The 21,111-nt window shown below is 33.6% G+C and overlaps 1 protein-coding gene across 1 annotated transcript in view; it reads right to left on the bottom strand.

Annotated features, from left to right (window-relative positions):
* LOC125841592 (santalene and bergamotene synthase, chloroplastic-like) overlaps positions 1-20,683 on the bottom strand; it is a 23,242-nt gene extending 2,559 nt beyond the window's left edge. Inside the window, exons 1-5 of the mRNA XM_049520743.1 lie at positions 20,547-20,683; positions 19,620-19,740; positions 19,193-19,290; positions 18,756-18,970; positions 18,226-18,335 (exon numbers count right to left, since the gene is read on the bottom strand). Coding sequence (XP_049376700.1) covers positions 18,226-18,335; positions 18,756-18,970; positions 19,193-19,290; positions 19,620-19,732 — 536 coding nt within the window. The 5' untranslated portion in view covers positions 19,733-19,740; positions 20,547-20,683. The remainder of the gene's footprint in view (positions 1-18,225; positions 18,336-18,755; positions 18,971-19,192; positions 19,291-19,619; positions 19,741-20,546) is intronic.
* Between the last annotated feature and the right edge of the window lie 428 nt (positions 20,684-21,111).

Here is a 21,111-nt window from a genome sequence, read left to right as displayed (position 1 = left end):
CCCCCCCCCCCCCCCCCCGCAACCCACCCACCCCCTACTCGCCACCCCTACCCCAAAAAAAAATAATTTAAATTAGAATTTGCGGGACATAATATATAAACATATTTTTTAATTTGACTTTAATTAATATTAATTATGTCATTCGATTTTGTGTGCACACATGAACTTAAACTTGTATAAAGTTAGACAAGTAAACGAACGTGTCCTACATGACAATTAGTATGAGATACACTCGAATTTATTTGTATTATGTCATGTAGGACGCATATGTTGGGATATATACTATTAACCATATATTAAGAAAAAATATTTATTATAGAATAAATATTTGCTCGGTTTTAATAGATCATATATTCGTTTATGGTGTCTGTTTACTTATATAGTAGATGATTTAGTATGTAGAGTTTTAGCTTATACAAAGAGGATTAAATAATCTGTTCTTATAAGTATAAAGTTTTTTGTTCACAATCTAGGATGGAAATTGAACATGTCATCGGTACGATTATAGCACAAGATTATATGTAATTTATCTTGATTATGGGAACGGTATAGTTCCAACTTCTTGTGCTAGTGCATTTTGTATGTATTGAACGGGACCGAGTAGAGATAGTTGTTTTAGACTGGCTGACAAAAACATATTCTCTAAACTATTAAATGTACTTATATTCTTAATCCTGATATAACTATTATGATTTGTATATATTAATTATCGTTTTGATTTATTAAAATGTGAGATTCTGAGATGGGTCAATAAGCCTGGTAGATTGGATGATAATAATATATATTGGTGAAATAATAAGTTAGTTGATGGAAGTCATGTCTCATTATAGAGATTGATTGATATGTTTTTTTGAGAAACTTATAAATTTTCATCGTGTCAAACCTTGCAAGTGGATTTATGAATCCGACACACAAAATATTTTAAGTAGTGCTCTAAAGGAAATTAATCATTGAATTAGATTCGTCAGTAATTTAATTTATTGATTAGTATCTGTAATCTTAACATGGGGAATTACATAAGTGTTTAATGGGGAATTAATTTCGAAATATAAATAGAGAAGTGCAATTACGAATTTCTAGTGGAATGATTTGTATTTTATTATGGTAAGAATAATTCAAATTAATTATTTGGAATTATTTTCATAATAGGAATCCTCAGTAATTAATTTTGTGGTCCCTACAATGCTCATATTTAACTAGAACTTAGAATCCTATTTTCTGAGGGAGAAGGAGGAAAGTAGCGTGAGTTTTGGTTAAAAAGAAAACAAACGTATACTTTCCTTCTCCTTGCTGGATCGGGAAGGGATCTCTATAAGTAGGGATTTTCCTAACCTAGAAAAAGATTGAAGGTTTCCATTCATACTTGCACACCCAAGTATTGAGAGAGTTCGAATGTGAACCTGGGATCACTGTAGAAGACCATAACTATTGTCTATCTTGTAGATTCGCTTGAAGGTTTGTCTATCTTGGGGATTCGCTTGAAGGTATCTATTCACGCTTCAAGAGGTAATTCTTGAATTAAATTTCAGTAAGTTTGTGTGTTTTAGAATATTATATATGTTCTAGCATAGACGATTTGATTATCTATTATTCATGTAAGTAATAAGATTCTAGTATGTTTTCGATGTGCCTAAAGTTTTCCAACAATTGGTATCAGAGCCAATCTTGCTTCTAAATAGATAACTTAAAACATGTGTATATGTATGTGAATATATGCATGAATATGTTATATTTTAAATTTGCTTTAACGTTTTAAGCATAAAGTAAATTAAAAAAGGGTTAAAAATACCTCTCAACTTTGGTTTATAGTTTGACTTTACCCTCGCCGATAAATGAAGTTAATTTTACCCCTCCCGTTACTAATTTTACCAAAATTACCTCTCATTTGACGAAATCCTCAAAATTGACCCAAATTACTCGAATTTAAAAAAAAAACCCTATTCCCTATTTTTAACCTAATGCCCGACCTGCCCCGACCCTCTAGAGGATAATCCATTCCCCTTTTACCCATTCTCTCAAATTTTCCATATAACTTATCCTCCATTCTTTTTCATTTCTCTTCCCTCTAATTCGGAATCAAACTCTAGGTCATCTCCCCAAGTTCCTTCCTTTCTCGGAATCCAAAAACTCCATTGAATCCACACTCTCTCGCATCCTTCAGACGCCCGATCCGCATTCCAACCCGACTCTTAAATCCGAACTCGACAATGTCTCAATATCCATTGCAGATCTCGAAAAACTCGTCGCTGAAAACTCCTTTTCCCTACCGTCCTACGAAGTCCGTACATGCCTCAAAACTATAACCGATCTAAAACAATTAGTCGAACAGGTTACGTGCGAAGTAATCCAAGGAAGAAATTCTCTTTCAAAAATAAATCAACGAAGAAAATCACAACGCAAAACGACATCATATAAGAAGTTCCAAATGTGGAATCAAAGGATTCAGTGTTAAGGGTTTTGGATTCGCTAGGGTTTAGGGGCAAAAAAAATGAGGTATTAGTGAAGGAATTTCGGTAGGGGTAATGATGAAGAGATCATGGAATTTGTTTTATCAGATTTAAAGGGTTGTGATGTGAGATTAATGGGGAGTGTGAGGGCATTGTTTGTGCATAAACTGATTGAACGCGTTGGCACAGTTGATATGGAAGAACAATCAGAGGGAAGAGAAATGAAGAACAATGGAGGAGAAGTTATATGGAAAATTTGAGAGAATGGGTTATCCTCTAGAGGGTCAAGACATTGGGTTAAAAATAAGGAATAGGGTATTTTTTAAAATTCGAATAATTTGGGTCAATTTTGGAAATTCCGTCAAATGAGGGATAATTTTGATGAAATTAATAACGGAAGAGGTAAAATTAACTTTATTTTAACGACAAAGATAAAGTCAAACTATAAATCAAAGTTGAGGGATATTTTTGACCATTTTCCCAAAATTAAATAATGATGAGATGAATTTGGTGTGACGGCAAAAGTCAGTTTAATCGTCCCGGAAGAAAAAATATGATATCTATTTTTTGGCGTGTTCAAAGTTCAGATCTAAACTATTTGATAAACAACAGAAATTGTGGGGCAACTTTTTACCTTATCCCGACGGCAACTGTTAGTAGTGGGTGTTGTTCTTTTCCAACCTCTAGTTCTTAATAAAACCAACCCTTAATCTTTTATTTTTTTAATTTTTTTTGAAGAAAAATTTATCTGACACAATTAAGTGTGGGATAAGGGAAAGTTTTTTTTTTGTTTTGTTTTCAAAACAGTTGCACTTGGGAGACGTGTTTTGAACAATTGGGTTCAATTCACCAAGGTCTTAGGTTGGTTGCCTTGTGTTGTTTAGCCGTTTTAGCGGTGTACTTAATTATATGAGCATTCCTAACATCACTTGAATATATTAATACGTATTTATTGATATATATATAGAGAGAGAAAATCTTATAATTAATAAATGATTACACCATTAAGTGGTTTCTTTATTTGGAATTATTAGAAGTTCTTAATATTATATATATTTGAGATTATAATATGTAAATTGAGAATTATGATAAATAACTAGGATTCACGAAAGTGGTCTATTTATTTGAGTCGTTAGAATATTCTCATTGTATCATGTGTGGATTGTTCTTCATAAATGTATACTAGTAAAGATTTGTTTACTCGGAAGGAGATTTACCTTTAGATACTAGTAACACTTATTCATGAGAAGAGATATTAAAGATTTTTCACCAATTTAAAGGGAGAAATATAATATTTTGAATTCTCAAGTGTATTAATTGAGAGAACAATATGTTGTAAAGAGGTTAGTTGTGTGTCTTGCCGAAAGACATGACACAAGTATGTTTTGTGCTCATGAGATAATTATTAAAACGAGAATAAAAATGTGAATCAAGTTAGTTTAATCTTTAACTATGCCTGAAGCGATTAATTTTTCAAAAAGGTGATCATGAGTTTTATGATATCTTATTGACTTGAAATTTGATGGTTCCCACGAAAATCGTTTAGATGGGTTTAGGTAGTTTGTCAGATTAAAATTTGATTTGAATATGATAAGAATATTCTTTATGTTAATTATGTTTATGTTAAATTTGGAACATGATTACACATGGTTATTTAACATGAATTGATATGTGATAAGAATGTATGTCATATTGTTTTAATTCCTAAAGATACTTAAATTACTTGAATTTGAATTTGGTCATAGCTTTGGAAATATAGATTCTTTATATGCTCCAATTGACCTGAAATTCGGTAGGTTCATCAGAAACGATCAAATTTAAAATACTCATTATTATGAAGTGATTTGGTAATTTGAGGTCGTTCAGATGATGTTTTTAGATAATTTTTGTATTTTGAAAAATTAATTTTACCGAAAAATTGCTCAACTATAATATAGTGGTGATAGAGTTTGTTCTCTATGGTTTTCATGACTTAATTTTAGTGAAGTATTAAGTTCATGTATTGGCTTAGACCTTCCTCCATAATGGATGAAATTAATATAAGTCATTAAAGTTTAATTTCTAGTTTTGATTATCTGTAGTGACTCTCCTAAACTGAGTAATATTTGAATGGATCAATGGATCTAGGGATAATGATATTCACTTGACTTAAATTAACATATACTCTCCATCTGAGTTAGCTTTTGTTCTAAATTTGTTGAAGTGAGTATCTGACACCACATATGTATGTTGCATGAGTAGTCATTTTTTCATCAAAATTTATTGTTCAAGATGCATTAATATCTATGAGATTGTGTTTTGAATTTTAATATTCAATGTATATATAAACATGCTTCTTTTTTTTGGAATTTTAGAATTTTGTTCTTTATTCCTAATTCGTGTATCCATTTCACAAAATGATGATATATGATAAGAATTACTAAGAGGGAAAATCTTAAATTCTATTTTGGCCAAACAATGTTTTCAACCAAATTGATCATAGTTTTGGAATTCGAAAAAAAAAAAACTCTGATTGATCTGAAATTTGGTAGATTCATAAGAACGACCTAGTAAGAAATTTATTTTTTTCAGATCATTATATGAATTTTTGGTCATATTTGATTAAATAGTAGTGACGTATTAGTTTTATGTGCTGGCTTAGACCTTCCTCCCTATCAGACTATGTATTTAATCGTCTAGTTTTGATAATCTGTATTAACTCTCCTAAACTGAGTAATATAAGATTGGATCAATCTAACTAGAGGATTTTCACTTGACTTAAACTAACAGTAGGCTCTCCATCTGAGTTAGGTCTGTATAAGTCTATGGAGTGAATAATCGGTCATTGTACATGTGTATTGCATGAGTAGTTCCCCAATCCCATAGATTGGCTATTCGAGATGCATGGATATATATGTATAAATGAGCCCTGAATTTTGTAATTTAGGATTATTCAAAATATTATGATCTATTTAATGTATTATATCTCATATCCTCAATAGACTTTAATTTAGGCACCCACTTAGTACTACTTAAGCTTTTCTTTTGGTAGGGATAATATATTAATTCAAAGAATGCATTGTACATGTACCTTATGTTAGAAGGAATTATTTTTCAATTTCTAACTAGATAAGAGATGAGTGTTTAATATATTTGTTTGTAACTCTCCTATCATTGAGTTTGATGAATATTTTATTTCTTGTGGTATATTGATGCGTTATTCTTTTATTAGTATTATCTCTCATGAATTGAATTATATTAATCTGTCTCATAAGGGAAAATATCTTTTAAATTGAATGAAACTTATTTGTACATTAGTGTCTAAGTCATTTATTCTAAATAGAATTTCGAGGTTGGTTAATGGATGGACATAACGGTTCATTGAAAGTGAATTACTACCAACATGTGAGTCTTGTTTAGAAGGAAAAATGACTAAGAGACCTTTCCTCTTAAAAAGGAAAAAGAGGTAGTGATAAGTTATAATTAATCTATTCTGATTTGTGTAATAAATGAGCATTTGGGCAATAGGTGAATTTCAGTATTCTGAGTTTTCAAGAAGGTTACTAATGATATGAATATATTTTTTGATGTTTTGTAAGTCTAAATGTCTTGATAAACTCAAAATTTTTCAGACAAACGAAAACAGCATCATGAAAAATATATAAAGTCATTGCAATCTAACTGTAGTGACGTAAACATCTCTGCAAAGCTCATGAGTCACTTATCTTATAGAATAATTGCATTTCAATTGTCTACACCAGACACTCTATAATAGATTGGTGTAGAAGAGAAAAGAAGTAGACTCTTATGAAGATGATAAGATTAATTATTGGCTTATTATTAGTTATTTTGTTTCTTTCGGGATAGGTTCTAATAACTACATATCACATACTGAATTCAATTTCTTTCAAATCAGTACCTTGAACAACTATAGAACTAGTTGGATTTGACGTAAGTTTAATCTGTGGCATGTTCAGTTATAGGTTTGTCCAACACATGTGCTGAGTGGGAGAATAAGAAAATTGGAATTAAGAACGGAATGTGTGTGTTAATTGGATATCCTAAAGAATGAAAGAATGTTTATTATCGTGTCCTAAAGAAAATAAGACAATTGTTAACAAAACTGTCTGATTTCTAGATGAGGTTTGTCACACCCCAAATCCGGATGTGATGGCACGTGTCCATTTCCCACCGGACACGTCAGCCTAACCCAACCACAACGATAGAGAAATAGAAATACGAGAATAAAAGATAATAAATAAGCAAAAGACTTTAATTAAGACTCAACACTACCCAGAATTTGGTTGTCACATGTACAAACCTCTAAATACAAAATTCGAATAGAAATATACAAGCCTCAGAGTATAGTTCTCGAATAGAACAAAACTGAAAGTAAAGATAACTCAAGGGCACGTTTGGAATGAACCGTTACCTCTCGAGTATGTCCCGAAGCTCAATCTGCTAAAGAAACTACTAAGCCGAATATGAGAGAGAGCTGTCAACCTACACAATTGTGTAAAAGCAAGGGTGAGTATCGACAACCACAGGTACTCGCAAGTAACTCTAAACTAAGCAAAACTAGCAGCTACAAACAACTCATTTCAATCCCAACCGAACCACCGAAACTTCAATCTAGCAGCAAACCAACCAACCTATACTAAACAGATCATATTCACAGCCAGAACCAACAGTATATCCTCATCAACCTCAGATCAACAAATAAGAGCAAGTAGATCAAATTCCACATAAGAAGGGTAAATCGATACAATCCACACATCATAGACAAAGATAAGGCAAATGCGATGCAAAATGCAATAATGATGTCATGTAGTCGTGATGCATGTTTGTCCTACGATACACATCTGTTGACGTAATCAATCCGCGTTGAATACTCAAATCAGAACCCATGGGGGCCACACATGGACCATGTATCACCACCGGAACCAGATCCCATCGGCATCCAAATCGCTAGCCAGAGCTAGTCCATCTCATATATCTCTAGCCGGAGCTAGTCTCAACTGTGTCTCATATCCATCCATCCTCATATCAGTGTCTCAGAACTCATGCAACAGATAGTTCACACATGGGATGAATAATGAATATGCACATGTCATCAATCACAATCATATCACGACCACATCATAGTATTACATATCACCTGTCTCAATCACAACCATATCACGATCACATCGTAGTATTACACATCACCTGTCTCAATCACAACCATATCATGACCACATCATAGTATTACACATCATCTGTCTCAACATTAATGTCTGTATCAATNTATCCCCTCAATATCAGTTATCACATGACTTATTCAACAAATTCAAGTCACATATAACACATTTAGCTCGTTTTATTCCCCATCTTTCATTTACAACAATTTCAATCAACAAATAAAACTCATCCTCAATCCCCATTACTCCCCAACACAATTAGGAAAGTAGTCATGCGTAGTCTAAGAGTTTTACAAAGTTTGGAAGCCACTTGCCTTAAAACGAACTCCAAAAGTTACTTGACTTGAGCCTTTCCTTTCCGAGTATAATCCGGATCACGATAATCTATTCAAACAATTATTCACAATCACAATTCGAGTCCAATGACACCAAAATCAAGAAATTTAGGGGAAAAAGGGCAAAACGGTCCAAAAGTCTCATACCGGAAAACGATACCCAAATCTGAAAATTTTTGATGTAAAATGATCCTTGAAGTATTTAGAAGCTAATGGTGAAAACCAATTTGAAAATGGAGTTGAAATCAATTCACAAACTCAATTTGGCGGAAAATCCACGTTCTTGAAGAAGCCTAAAATATTCGGATCCGAAACCCCGACTCGAAAATGAAATATCTCTTGAAAAACATCTTACCCATGCTTAGATAAGTTCAAATATGAAATTTCATCAAAAATGGAGTTAGGATCGACCTTGAAATTCTCAATTTATCAAACTTTAACTTTAATTGTACGCGGTTAATATGATGAAAGTAATCGATGAATCAATAATTTTATGTTAAAATCAGTTTACCCATAACATAAGGATCGTAAATATACCTTTTTCATCAAAAAGGGAGTCCAAATCGATAAAACCCCAATTTTTCCCAAGAGATTTACGGATATGAAAAGAAACCGTATAAAGAAATTATGAGAAAATGTCGAATTGAAGATTGAATACTAACCCTCATATTAATTCAAGAAGAAACCCGCAAGAATCACTCCATTCCGATCTCTAGAACTCCCGATATGCTCAAAATACCAAATGCACACAGTCTGAGATTTTTATAACAGTACATGGCTGTTATGCACCAGAAAAACAGCAGTTAAATCTTTCACTGAAAAGACCGTAATTTCCTCATACGATAGTGAAATGACCCGATTTTTTTTTTAAATGTCTTAAATAATGATACGGACCTGCTCGTTCAATCGAAGCTCAATTTCATGCTCGTTTACCCAGTCAAATATCATTTCTACTCGGTAAACAATTGTTTCTTATTTGCTATAAAAGTCCAATCTCGGATTAGCGAAAATGCACCACAATTTGCAGATAAGTCCTATAATTCATGCTCAAAATTTCAGAACCTTTGGAATAAATTTTCGACCTTTAAAACTAATAATGAACCCTTTAGTTGCCACAATTTGCTGAAATAGTGTCAAAGCATCCAAGAAGCTTAAAAGCTCACCCAAAACTCATTTGGCACTTCCTGAACACAAACCAAATATGCTACTAGCTTGAAAATGACATTTTGGACTCAATAAAATCGTCGGAATTTGAATTCGAGGTCTCCTTGACCCGGTATCCCATAAGGCGTCAAGAAACTAACTTTAGGCTCAAAAACTCGAAACGCACTCGGGGCCTCTAAAAATTCAACCAAGACTCATTCTAGACTTAGAATCACCCCCTGAATCCAACGGTGCCTTCGGAATTCCATTTCGAGCACCGAAACCTCGTTTGTTGACCAAAGTCAACTCTTGATCAAAATTTCACAATTTTTGCAACTTAAGACCTCAAATCTTCGTTTTAACTCCAAATTCGACTCCGTTAATTCTTATAGACCCGTTTTGACATTCTAAAACCGCTGGAATCGACGGAAATCCGATTCGAGTCTCGAAACTCCAAATGACTCGAAATAGCACTTTTAACCAAACTTTAACTCTTAAAAACTCAACTTTTCATCAATTTTCCTCCAAACCAACTTCGAAAATACAACAATTAGGACTCGGGGAAACTATCGGGAGGGGTAAAACGGTCATTTCAAGAAAATTTCCAAATATGACCTTTAGGGTCATTACATTATTCACCACTAAAAATCATGTTCGTCCTCGAATATAAAGTAGAAGAAGGCAAAAAAATGCTCGCCGCTATCAACCTCGAGGTGAAATTTCCGAACTCAATAATTACTACTCCAAACGAACCCATTCTTAAACCTTATCCCAAAGATCCATAAAAAGGATTCCCAAATCAATCTTGACAACTTAACCCTCAAAAGGTTATTTCAAACCACTGACTAACTCAAAGACTGAATCTGAATCTAAGATTTCAAAACCACAACATATTAATCATGACAAACCCCTAATCATGTAACCACGAGAGAAATTTCGGAATCAATAACCACAGAAAAATCAAGGATGAACCTAAATCAGTCACCAAGCTCTCACAACACACGAACCATCGCCGACTCTAGAAAAAATTCCATTCTCATTACCACATTTCCATAAGTCTGAGTCATACTAATTTGATGCATATCCATCGAGCACCCATCTTGGAATAATCACGCTTATCTAACCCACAGATATAAATGATCAAGTATCCAACTGATGATCGACCCACCCAAGCATATAAAACCTCTAAGGATGCCACCAAAACACTGAAGTAGGATCCGTAATTGTAAACAACTCCAGCAACGGAAGAACTAGGCCCACGGGCCACCTAAGCATCGAACCACATCTAGCTGAACCATGCATACAGGGGCAAGATAAATACCAAAATAGCCAAAAACTGTAGCCACATACAGTAGCCTCTCTATACATTTCCAAAAGCAAGATGACACTTGTAGAACTTCTGAAAACCTTCCACCACCCCAATACCACATCGAACCCACTATCTCTGAATCGGCCCACCCACACAAGTATTATATTCTGCCAAGAGAGCATGAATCAGTCCATCTGATTCACCACTAGGCATTCACCCACAAAAGTAAAAACACGTCTGAACATAGACAGAGAATCATAATCCAAAACCATGTCTGAAATGAGGTAGGTGGTCACATAAGAATATACAAAACTGAAATTGAACAACCCAAGATATCCCTTCCACGATGTCCATAACACACCTTCCCATTCGTCTGACTTCACAATCAGCCAGTCCGGCCTCATAACAATCATAGATATACTCAATTTATCCAATTTCTCATACTCTTTACAATAATCCATTAAAGCCAACAATATCAATACTACCAGAACATCATAGTCACACCGGCCAGTTACTTTACCCTCAGACGACCACTAGTATCCAATCATTCTTAGAAACACATCGTTGCTTCCAAAATTTTAAATTATGGTACTTCCTCCTTCCATTAAAGCATTCCACGATCGATATGGGTCTCACCCAATTGCTAATAATCCAAGTTCTAAATGTCATAGTACCTTTTCATTGAGATAGAACTATTGAATCACGACCAATATCGATTACACGCGATCCTTTACTTACTTAGCTTCAACTATTATTCAAACCATCATATATCTCAGGCCAAAACTTGAAACAGTTCTTGGTCACTCCAATAATTCTGTATACTATGAGCAGACAACCTCTATTTACCATCAAGGATCTATGTAACGCGTTACAACAGTCTGGATAATTCCATAAATAGAGTTATCAACCCAATTCAAAATTCTCAATAACCATATAGAGCTATAAGTTCCTCCGGTTGGACACTCGTAAGCCACCTACCATAAGTTGAACAATTCAAACCAATTCAAAAACTGCAGAATTCCTCATACATCAACGTTTACCACCAACACCAATACCAAGTGTTCAGAAAGTAGCTGATAACACATCATACATTTGTGCTGAACCAGTCCACCTTGCATTGTCATATCTAACATAAAAGCAGAAATTTACACAATTTTCAACTTCAAACTAAGGATCTACACGTGATGTCTTATTCCTTCACATCTCTTAACTTATATCCATCGCGCAAGACTCTTGTTCTTCCCGTAAATCATTTCTCATTCTAGTTTCTTGGCCAAACATCCACCGCATATTACATTTTACCTTAAGTCAAACTTCTCAAATGAAACTTCATCGAACTCATCTACAATCACAAGTATTTAACTGCTACAACTCAAACCATGCGAAAGTCCTTCCAATGGCTAAAAAGGTTGATACAACCAATCATCTCTTACCTTGCCAACCCACATCTTGATAAAACCAGCCCGATTCCTTTTTAATCGTACCTTCTCGCTAAAATCCTTAATTGCCTTTACACGAGTATACTTGTTAAAACTTTCTTCATCCATGCCTTATCGTTGCCCATTTCTTTTGACTCATCATGAAGTCATTAGTTCCCAATATAATCATGACCACCCAAGGGTCGTACCTCGTCCTAGAAACAAGACAGGATCGATTCACTCGATCCACCACTATAACTTTCCTTATAATTAATGCTTAACTCAAGCGTTCATAGTAGCAACCACTTGATTTCTCAATCGAGAATGCAACATCAACCTTTTGACCCGATTAGGTGAAACAGCTGACAACTCAGATTTCTCCGCTTCCATATATCACTAGTACCACATCATGAACAACCGTTAAATCCACCACTAGAAGACATCAGATCCATTGAGAAGGTCGTACTCAAACAACCTGTTCATTTACACTCATTAAATAGTTGCAAAACATTACCGAAGGACTTCAGTCTCCGGCCGAAAATGATATGCACAATTTCGTAAGCCCGATCGATGGTAGAAGCAACATAGCCCATAACCCTAACCAAGATAACACGAGTACCGTCGTAGTCGCCGTACAATGACCCTGTAATGATATACACCCACACTTTAAAACCACCGTAGAACTTCTGATTTTTGGTTGGTGCAACTTCATCATCATAATATACTACGCAATCTAATCCCTTTTGACGAACTTCACAACTGTAGTTTCCAAAGTCGCAGCACTCTCAACATAGTCATTCTCTTACTTACACCATTCTTCATTGTCTAGCCACTTTCGTCGTATAAGTCACACAAGCACTATTCTCGTTATTGAATAAATGACCGGAGAACTAACACGTTCCTGAAGTCTCTTAATAAATGTTCATCTTCCAATATCATAAACTCAAAACACATCCCTTGGCTACAACCTTACTCACTCGTCTCGAAGAGAATTCCATGTCTGATTACGCTTCCTTTCAACAAGTCTATCACCTCCGCATCAAAACCAGATCTAACACTAAAATCACGCGATGACACCTAAACTCGCACCCACGCAGGACCAACCAAGAGTCATTACAATGAGAGAGAGAACAGAGTGAAGTGATAAGAATTAGATCGGACCAAGGACACACGATAGAGATTCAAGTAATGAAGATCTTTCCTAAAAATCACCATAGCCTCTCGAAGATAAGTACAGACGTCTCTGTACCGATCCTCGAGACGCTACTTAGACTTAGCTTGTACACGTGAGACCTATGAACTTGGGGCTCTGATACCATTTTGTCACACCCCAAATCCGGATGTGATGACACATGTCCATTTCCCACCGGACACGTCAACCTAACCCAACCACAATGATAGAGAAATAGAAATACGAGAATAATTAGGAAAGTAGTCATGCGTAGTCTAAGAGTTTTACAAAGTTTGGAAGCCACTTGCCTTAAAACGAACTCCAAAAGTTACTTGACTTGAGCCTTTCCTTTCCGAGTGTAATTCGGATCACGATAATCTATTCAAACAATTATTCACAATCACAATTCGAGTCCAATGACACCAAAATCAAGAAATTTAGGGGAAAAAGGGCAAAACGGTCCAAAAGTCTCATACCGGAAAACGGTACCCAAATCTTGAAATTTTTGATGTAAAATGATCCTTAAAATATTTGGAAGCTAATGCTGAAAACCAATTTGAAAACGGAGTTGAAATCAATTCACAAACTCAATTTGAAGGAAAATCCACGTTCTTGAAGAAGCCTAAAATATTCGGATCCGAAACCCCGACTCGAAAATGAAATATCTCTTGAAAAACATCTTACCCATGCTTAGATAAGTTCAAATATGAAATTTCATCAAAAATGGAGTTGAGATCGACCTTGAAATTCTCAATTTATCAAACTTTAACTTTAATTGTACGCGGTTAATATGATGAAAGTAATCGATGAATCAATAATTTTATGTTAAAATCAGTTTACCCATAACATAAGGATCGTAAATATACCTTTTTCATCAAAAAGGGAGTCCAAATCGATAAAACCCCAATTTTTCCCAAGAGATTTACGGATATGAAAAGAAACCGTATAAAGAAATTATGAGAAAATGTCGAATTGAAGATTGAATACTAACCCTCATATTAATTCAAGAAGAAACCCGCAAGAATCACTCCATTCCGATCTCTAGAACTCCCGATATGCTCAAAATACCAAATGCACACAGTCTGAGATTTTTATAACAGTACATGGCTGTTATGCACCAGAAAAACAGCAGTTAAATCTTTCACTGAAAAGACCGTAATTTCCTCATACGATAGTGAAATGACCCGATTTTTTTTTTAAATGTCTTAAATAATGATACGGACCTGCTCGTTCAATCGAAGCTCAATTTCATGCTCGTTTACCCAGTCAAATATCATTTCTACTCGGTAAACAATTGTTTCTTATTTGCTATAAAAGTCCAATCTCGGATTAGCGAAAATGCACCACAATTTGCAGATAAGTCCTATAATTCATGCTCAAAATTTCAGAACCTTTGGAATAAATTTTCGACCTTTAAAACTAATAATGAACCCTTTAGTTGCCACAATTTGCTGAAATAGTGTCAAAGCATCCAAGAAGCTTAAAAGCTCACCCAAAACTCATTTGGCACTTCCTGAACACAAACCAAATATGCTACTAGCTTGAAAATGACATTTTGGACTCAATAAAATCGTCGGAATTTGAATTCGAGGTCTCCTTGACCCGGTATCCCATAAGGCGTCAAGAAACTAACTTTAGGCTCAAAAACTCGAAACGCACTCGGGGCCTCTAAAAATTCAACCAAGACTCATTCTAGACTTAGAATCACCCCCTGAATCCAACGGTGCCTTCGGAATTCCATTTCGAGCACCGAAACCTCGTTTGTTGACCAAAGTCAACTCTTGATCAAAATTTCACAATTTTTGCAACTTAAGACCTCAAATCTTCGTTTTAACTCCAAATTCGACTCCGTTAATTCTTATAGACCCGTTTTGACATTCTAAAACCGCTGGAATCGACGGAAATCCGATTCGAGTCTCGAAACTCCAAATGACTCGAAATAGCACTTTTAACCAAACTTTAACTCTTAAAAACTCAACTTTTCATCAATTTTCCTCCAAACCAACTTCGAAAATACAACAATTAGGACTCGGGAAAACTATCGGGAGGGGTAAAACGGTCATTTCAAGAAAATTTCCAAAAATGACCTTCAGGGTCATTACAGGATCATTTAGTAAACCATGTTCCTAGAAGTAAACTAGCTTTACAGGAATTGAACAAAGAAATAACAAATAAGTCAATTGTAAATTCAAACACTCAAAAACTTCTAATCGGTATGTCAGAAATGACGTTCCATTGTATTTAAGTAGTGGGAGAAACGTTACTAGACATAAGAAAACTACAACCTCAAGTAGTGAAAGTGATGTTGAGCAAATTAAAGAACACTACATGAAAAGTTGTTAATATTTCAATATCGAAAGATTTTGAAGAAAACGTTAAGACTCTAGATCATGAAAGTGTGATAATATAGTAGTGCGTAGTCGTAGTGGGAGAATCATAGTGAAAATTGATTTGTTTTGTATGCTTGAGAGAACTTTTATGATACATTTCCTGAAAAGAAGTAAACTCTTGGAAGGTTTCATGAGAAGCTCTCTCAAGATCTAGTACAAAATTGATTTGTTACGACGAAGCACTACTAGACAAAATTGCATGAGAAAATGACTTGGTAAATTTCTTTTGATAAGAAATAAAGGAATGCTTGTGAAAGTTGCAAATGCATAGTTAAGAGTCTAAGTGGGAGATTGTTAGGGTATATACTATTAATCATGTATTTAGATATAGTATTCTAACAATTTTCAAGATTAAATATCTAAGTGGGAGATTGTTAGGGTATATACTATTAATTATGCATTTAGATATAGTACATTATAACAATTGTGCTGGTTAAAAGTCCAAGTGGGAGATTGTTGGGATATATAATATTAACCATATGTTAAGAAGTAATATTTATTATAGAATAAAATTTGCTCAGTTTTAATAGATCATATATTCGTTTATGGTGTCGTTTACTTATATAGTAGATGATTTAGAGTGTAGAGTTGTATGTCACGTCCCGCCACATCGCAGTAGAATTTTGCGTCCGGATAGAGGCGGAAGGATCTAGAGTTGTGGAGAGGTTTCCGGAAGACTCTAGAACCCTCTAGATTATTCAAGAAGGCTAGAGAATTTCCTAGAATTCTCTAGAATAACTTAGAAGGCAATGGAAGGTCCTAGATAGTTTCCAAGAATGCCTTAGAATTCTCTAGCATGTGTAGAGAATTCTAGAAGAGGGACTAGATATTTTCTTGGAAAGCTTTAGAATTTCCTAGAATTAGTAGAAGATTCTAGGGAGGGACCAAAGTGTAAATAGTTTAGGGACTTAGAAAGTAATTTAAAATTGTACTTTAGTCCCTAGGAGTTAGTATAAATAGGTGGTGCCATTCATTTGCAAGGCAACCAACCAAGAATCCAACCAAGCAAGTTGTAAGCATTCTCAAAGCAATACAAAAGTCTTCTTCCAAAATTCTCTAAGTCTTTCCTTAAGCATTCTCTTAGCGATCTTAGTTTCAAAAGAGCTTACTTGAGCTTACAAGATCGTGAAAGATTCGTGAGTAAGTTGTCAAGTGCCGCACGGAGCTTTAGTAAGACTCTAAGTCCGTGACATGTAGCTTATACACAGAGGATTAAATCATTAGTTCTTATAAGTATAAAGTTTTTTGTTCACAATCTAGGATGGAAATTGGATATGCCATCGGTACGATTGTAGCAAAAGATTATATGTAATTTATCTTGATTATGGGAACGGTATAGTTCCAACTTCTTGTGCTAGTGCATTTTGTATGTATTGAACGGGACTGAGTAGAGATAGTTATTTTAGACTGACTAACAAAAACATATTCTCTAAACTATTAAATGTATTTATATTCTTAATCCTGAAATAACTATTATGATCTGTATATATTAATTATCGTTTTGATTTATTAAAAGGTGAGATTCTGATATGGGTCAATAAGCCTGGTAGATTGGATGATAATAATATATATTGGTGAAATAATAAGTTAGTTGATAGAATTCATGTCTCGTTATAGAGATTGATTGATATGCCTTTTTGAGAAACTTATAAGTTTTCATCCTGTCAAACCTACAAGTGGATTTATGAATCTGACACACGAAATAAGTTAAGTAGTGCTCTAAAGAAAATTAATCATTAAATTAGATTCGTCAGTAATTTAATTTATTGATTAGTATCTGTAATCTTAACATGAGGAATTACTTAAGTGTTTAATGGGGAATTTTGAAATATTAATAGAGAAGTGCAATTACGAATTCCTAGTGGAATGATTTGTGGTAAGAATAATTCAAATTAATTATTTGGAATTATTTCCATAATAGGAAGCCTCAGTAATTAATTATGTGGTCCCTATAATGCCCATATTTAACTAGAATTCGGAATCCTATTTTCTGAGGGAGAAGGAGGAAAGTAGCGTGAGTTTTGGTTAAAAAGAAAACAAACGTATACTTTTCTGCTCCTTGCTGGATTGGGAAGAAATCTCTATAAGTATTTTCCTAACCTAGAAAAAGATCGAAGGTTTCTATTCATACTTGCCCACCCAAGTATTGAGAGAGTTTGAATGTGAACTTGGGATCACTGTAGAAGACCATAGCTATTGTCTATCTTGTAGATTCGCTTGAAGGTCTGTCTATCTTGGGGATTCGCTTGAAGGTATCTATTCACGCTTCAAGAGATAAATCTTGAATTAAATTTCAGTAAGTTTGTGTGTTCTAGCATATTATATGAGTTCTAGCATAAACGATTTGATTATCTATTATTCATGTAAGTAGTAAGATTCTAGTATGCTTCCACTGTGCATAAAAATTTCTAACAGCATATTCAGCCTTGATCGCAACTTGATTGGAATCTTGGATTGTGCTTGTTGTCTAGCCAACCTATTTTTGTAGCTCTTATTATTGAAGACCTCTCTTAATTGGTTGCAAAAACATCAAGCCTCACATCTAAGGGGTTTGTCCACTTAATTTTGATCTAACCCGTCCAGTTGACACATCTAATCTCATATCTTATCCCGACATCTATAGAGTTAAAGTACTTATCGGCTTTTTTATAACATAAAGTTACATTGAGTATATGACACCAACTCAATAGAAACACGATAAATGTTAGTTATATACATTATTATCATGAAATTATTGCCTAGTACTCCATATATTTTTCCCTTAATTCATCACTTCACTATAATGAATTAACATAATTAAACGTAAATACAAATTAAAATGAATTTACAAGTGATAATGATAGATAATCATACCTATAAGCTGCTTTTAAGATTTTAAAATTGTTCTCTTCGTATGACTTGATATACCTCCTAATTTCTGCTCGATCATATGTGGTATAAAACTTCCTCAAAGCAAGTTCCACCTAATATTTCCAAGATTAGTAATAGAAGAAAAATAAAGTTCGATACATAAAATATCTTGTATTTACATATAATTCAAGGAAGAATCGCACCTTAAGAAATGAGACGATACAGAATAATATAAAATTATTGTTAGTAACGAAAAAATAACATTAACTACTATTTACATCATCGCCACTACTACTCTTGATCATGTGGTGGTACCAAATATTATATTTGTATAGTTCATAAGTTATAATTCTAACATCCCATTCTATCAACAATACTAATAACATCATATGTTTAAAACTATAAGTTTCAAAAATTATTCTTTATCGTACATGTAAGCCTCTAGCTTATATAGACACTATAGAATTCAAAAGTTATCTTTACGTTCTCAAACTTTATGCACGATATAAATTAAAATACACAAAATAAAATACCTCTTTTTTTGACATCCTATCGATGAAGCCATTGTTTAAGAGTTTTTGCTCCATAAAAGTTCTTGTCCAATTGTTAATTTTATCCAAAATGTCATCTTTCTCATGATCAATAGCCAATTGTGATGCTTTGTGGAGTTCAAGAATTTCAACATGACTTGTATATTTCCCACTTGTTGCAAAGAAATGTTCTTCAACCACAAATTCTGCTAGTTCATCTGCAAATTAATTGAATTCATTAAGGCGAACTACTTTGTTGTCGGAGTTTTTAGGGTTTAATTTCTCAGATGGTAACTCAGCTAATATTGAAGTTACTATCTCAGAACGTCATTATATTTTCTTGATTTTAATTTTCTTCAACAACAAAATTAACTTTCTGAGAAAATAATTATTAATTAAGTAATCATCTGAGAAATCGACTCGAGTTTTTAGTAACAAACCTGAGGAGACATCATAGTTGCTCATCCTTAGAAGTCGAAAAGCCATGGCACAATGGGTGACATTTGAGAAAATTTCTTCATTCTTTTGTTGCCATAGCCTATAAATAATTGACATTATTATAATATACTATAGGCTTAACAAAATCGTAAAGGTGAAATATCTAGATAGCCCCTTAAACTTAGAATTTTAACTTTTTTACTAATCAGATAAATACTTTAACTTAACAAAAGCTTATTTTATTATGACGTTGCAAATAATGTACATCAAAGACATTCACAAGATGCACTTTTGTCAAGTTAAAGTATCTATTTGGTCACGACAATATTAACATCACGTATACCTTAGCTTATGCTATCAAGTTTAAGGGGCTATTTAAATATTTAGCCAATTATAAAATATGATTGTGATTAATTAGATTTAATTTACCTGTATATTTCATCTAGAAGTTTCTTTATTTCTGATTTAAAATGCCGATGTACTCCAAGATTTTGAAGTGTATCAACCAAGCAAAGCAATGAATGTATCTTTGTTGGATACATAGTGGGAACTATGAAAACATAATAGGCCAAAAAAAAAAAAAGTTAGAAAGCAAAAAAGAAGATTATTGATTATATATTAATTATTAAACCATTAAAATAAACAAGACATTTATTTTTTAACCATACAATCTTTTAATTTTGTTTTAGTCGATGGATTTATAACGGTTAGAAAATACAATTATCCTCATTGATTACGTACGAACTGATTCAAGGGGTTCGACATCTACTATGTATACATAAAAATTAATTTTAATCATGTATAAATAATAATATTTTCCGCTGAAGAGGGTTCGGATGAACCCCTGGCAGCAGGCTGGTTCCGCCCCTCCGTAAGATAGTTGGGCCAATTAAATTCCTGAACCTCGTAGATCGCCCCATGTTCTAGCTTAGGGTCGGAAAGAGATAAAAAAAAATTTAATAAAAATAAGACAAATAAATTGAAACAGATAGAGTGATTTTTCATATGCATAACTAAAAAAAAATGCTATGTTGATCATGGTACGTACCCCAATTTTTGTGTTGTTGCAAGATTGAATTAAGGTATAACAGTCAGAAAAATAATCTTAACCATGTATAAATAGTAATATTTTCCGCTGAAGGGGTTTGGAACCCCTGACAGTAGGCTGGCTCCGCCCCTTCATAAGATAGTTGGGCCAGTTAAAGTCTTGAACCTCGTAGATAGGCCCATGTTCTAGCTTAGGGGTAGGAAAAAAATATGTTTTTTAAAAATGAAAATAAGATAAATAAATTGAAACAGATAGAGTGTTTTTTTATATGCGTAAAAAAAAAATGTTATGTTGATCATGGTACGTACCCCAATTTTTGTGTTGTTGCAAGATTGAATTAAGGTATTCATAGCATTTTTGATCATGTTGATGATAAATCAAGGCAGCTGCAGTAGTGGCTGGTGAATCAAATAATGAACCATTTTGTCTTTGATGTAACTTTATTATTTCCTTCTAATTACATAATTCACCAGTCCTTCACCCATATATTCAACAGTCCTTGTGAAATTATTTTGTAACACTCTAGTAAATGTCTAGATATACATAGTCAGAAAATAAGTGTATAAAGGTGTGTTCGGTGGGATGAAAAATATTTTTTAGAAAAATAAAATAATATATTTTTTTGTATATGGTATGTAAGTAAAAAATTATTTGTATATAATTTAGGAAAAATTATGAGAAATGAAGGTGTGTGGTAGTGAGGATGGGACTACAAGAGTGAGGTATATAGTTAGAAAATCTTTCTCCTTTTATAATATAATTTTTTAGTATAAATTTAAAATTTATTTCAGTTTTAATATAAATATCGAATATCAAATAAAAAGAAATATCAAGAAAACAAAGCATATATAGTATCATATAGAATCTCGTGAT

This window comes from Solanum stenotomum, chromosome 10 (assembly GCF_019186545.1).
Source record: "Solanum stenotomum isolate F172 chromosome 10, ASM1918654v1, whole genome shotgun sequence".
In the NCBI taxonomy this organism is placed as follows: domain Eukaryota; kingdom Viridiplantae; phylum Streptophyta; class Magnoliopsida; order Solanales; family Solanaceae; genus Solanum; species Solanum stenotomum.
This window is presented reverse-complemented; position numbering and strand designations above follow the sequence as displayed.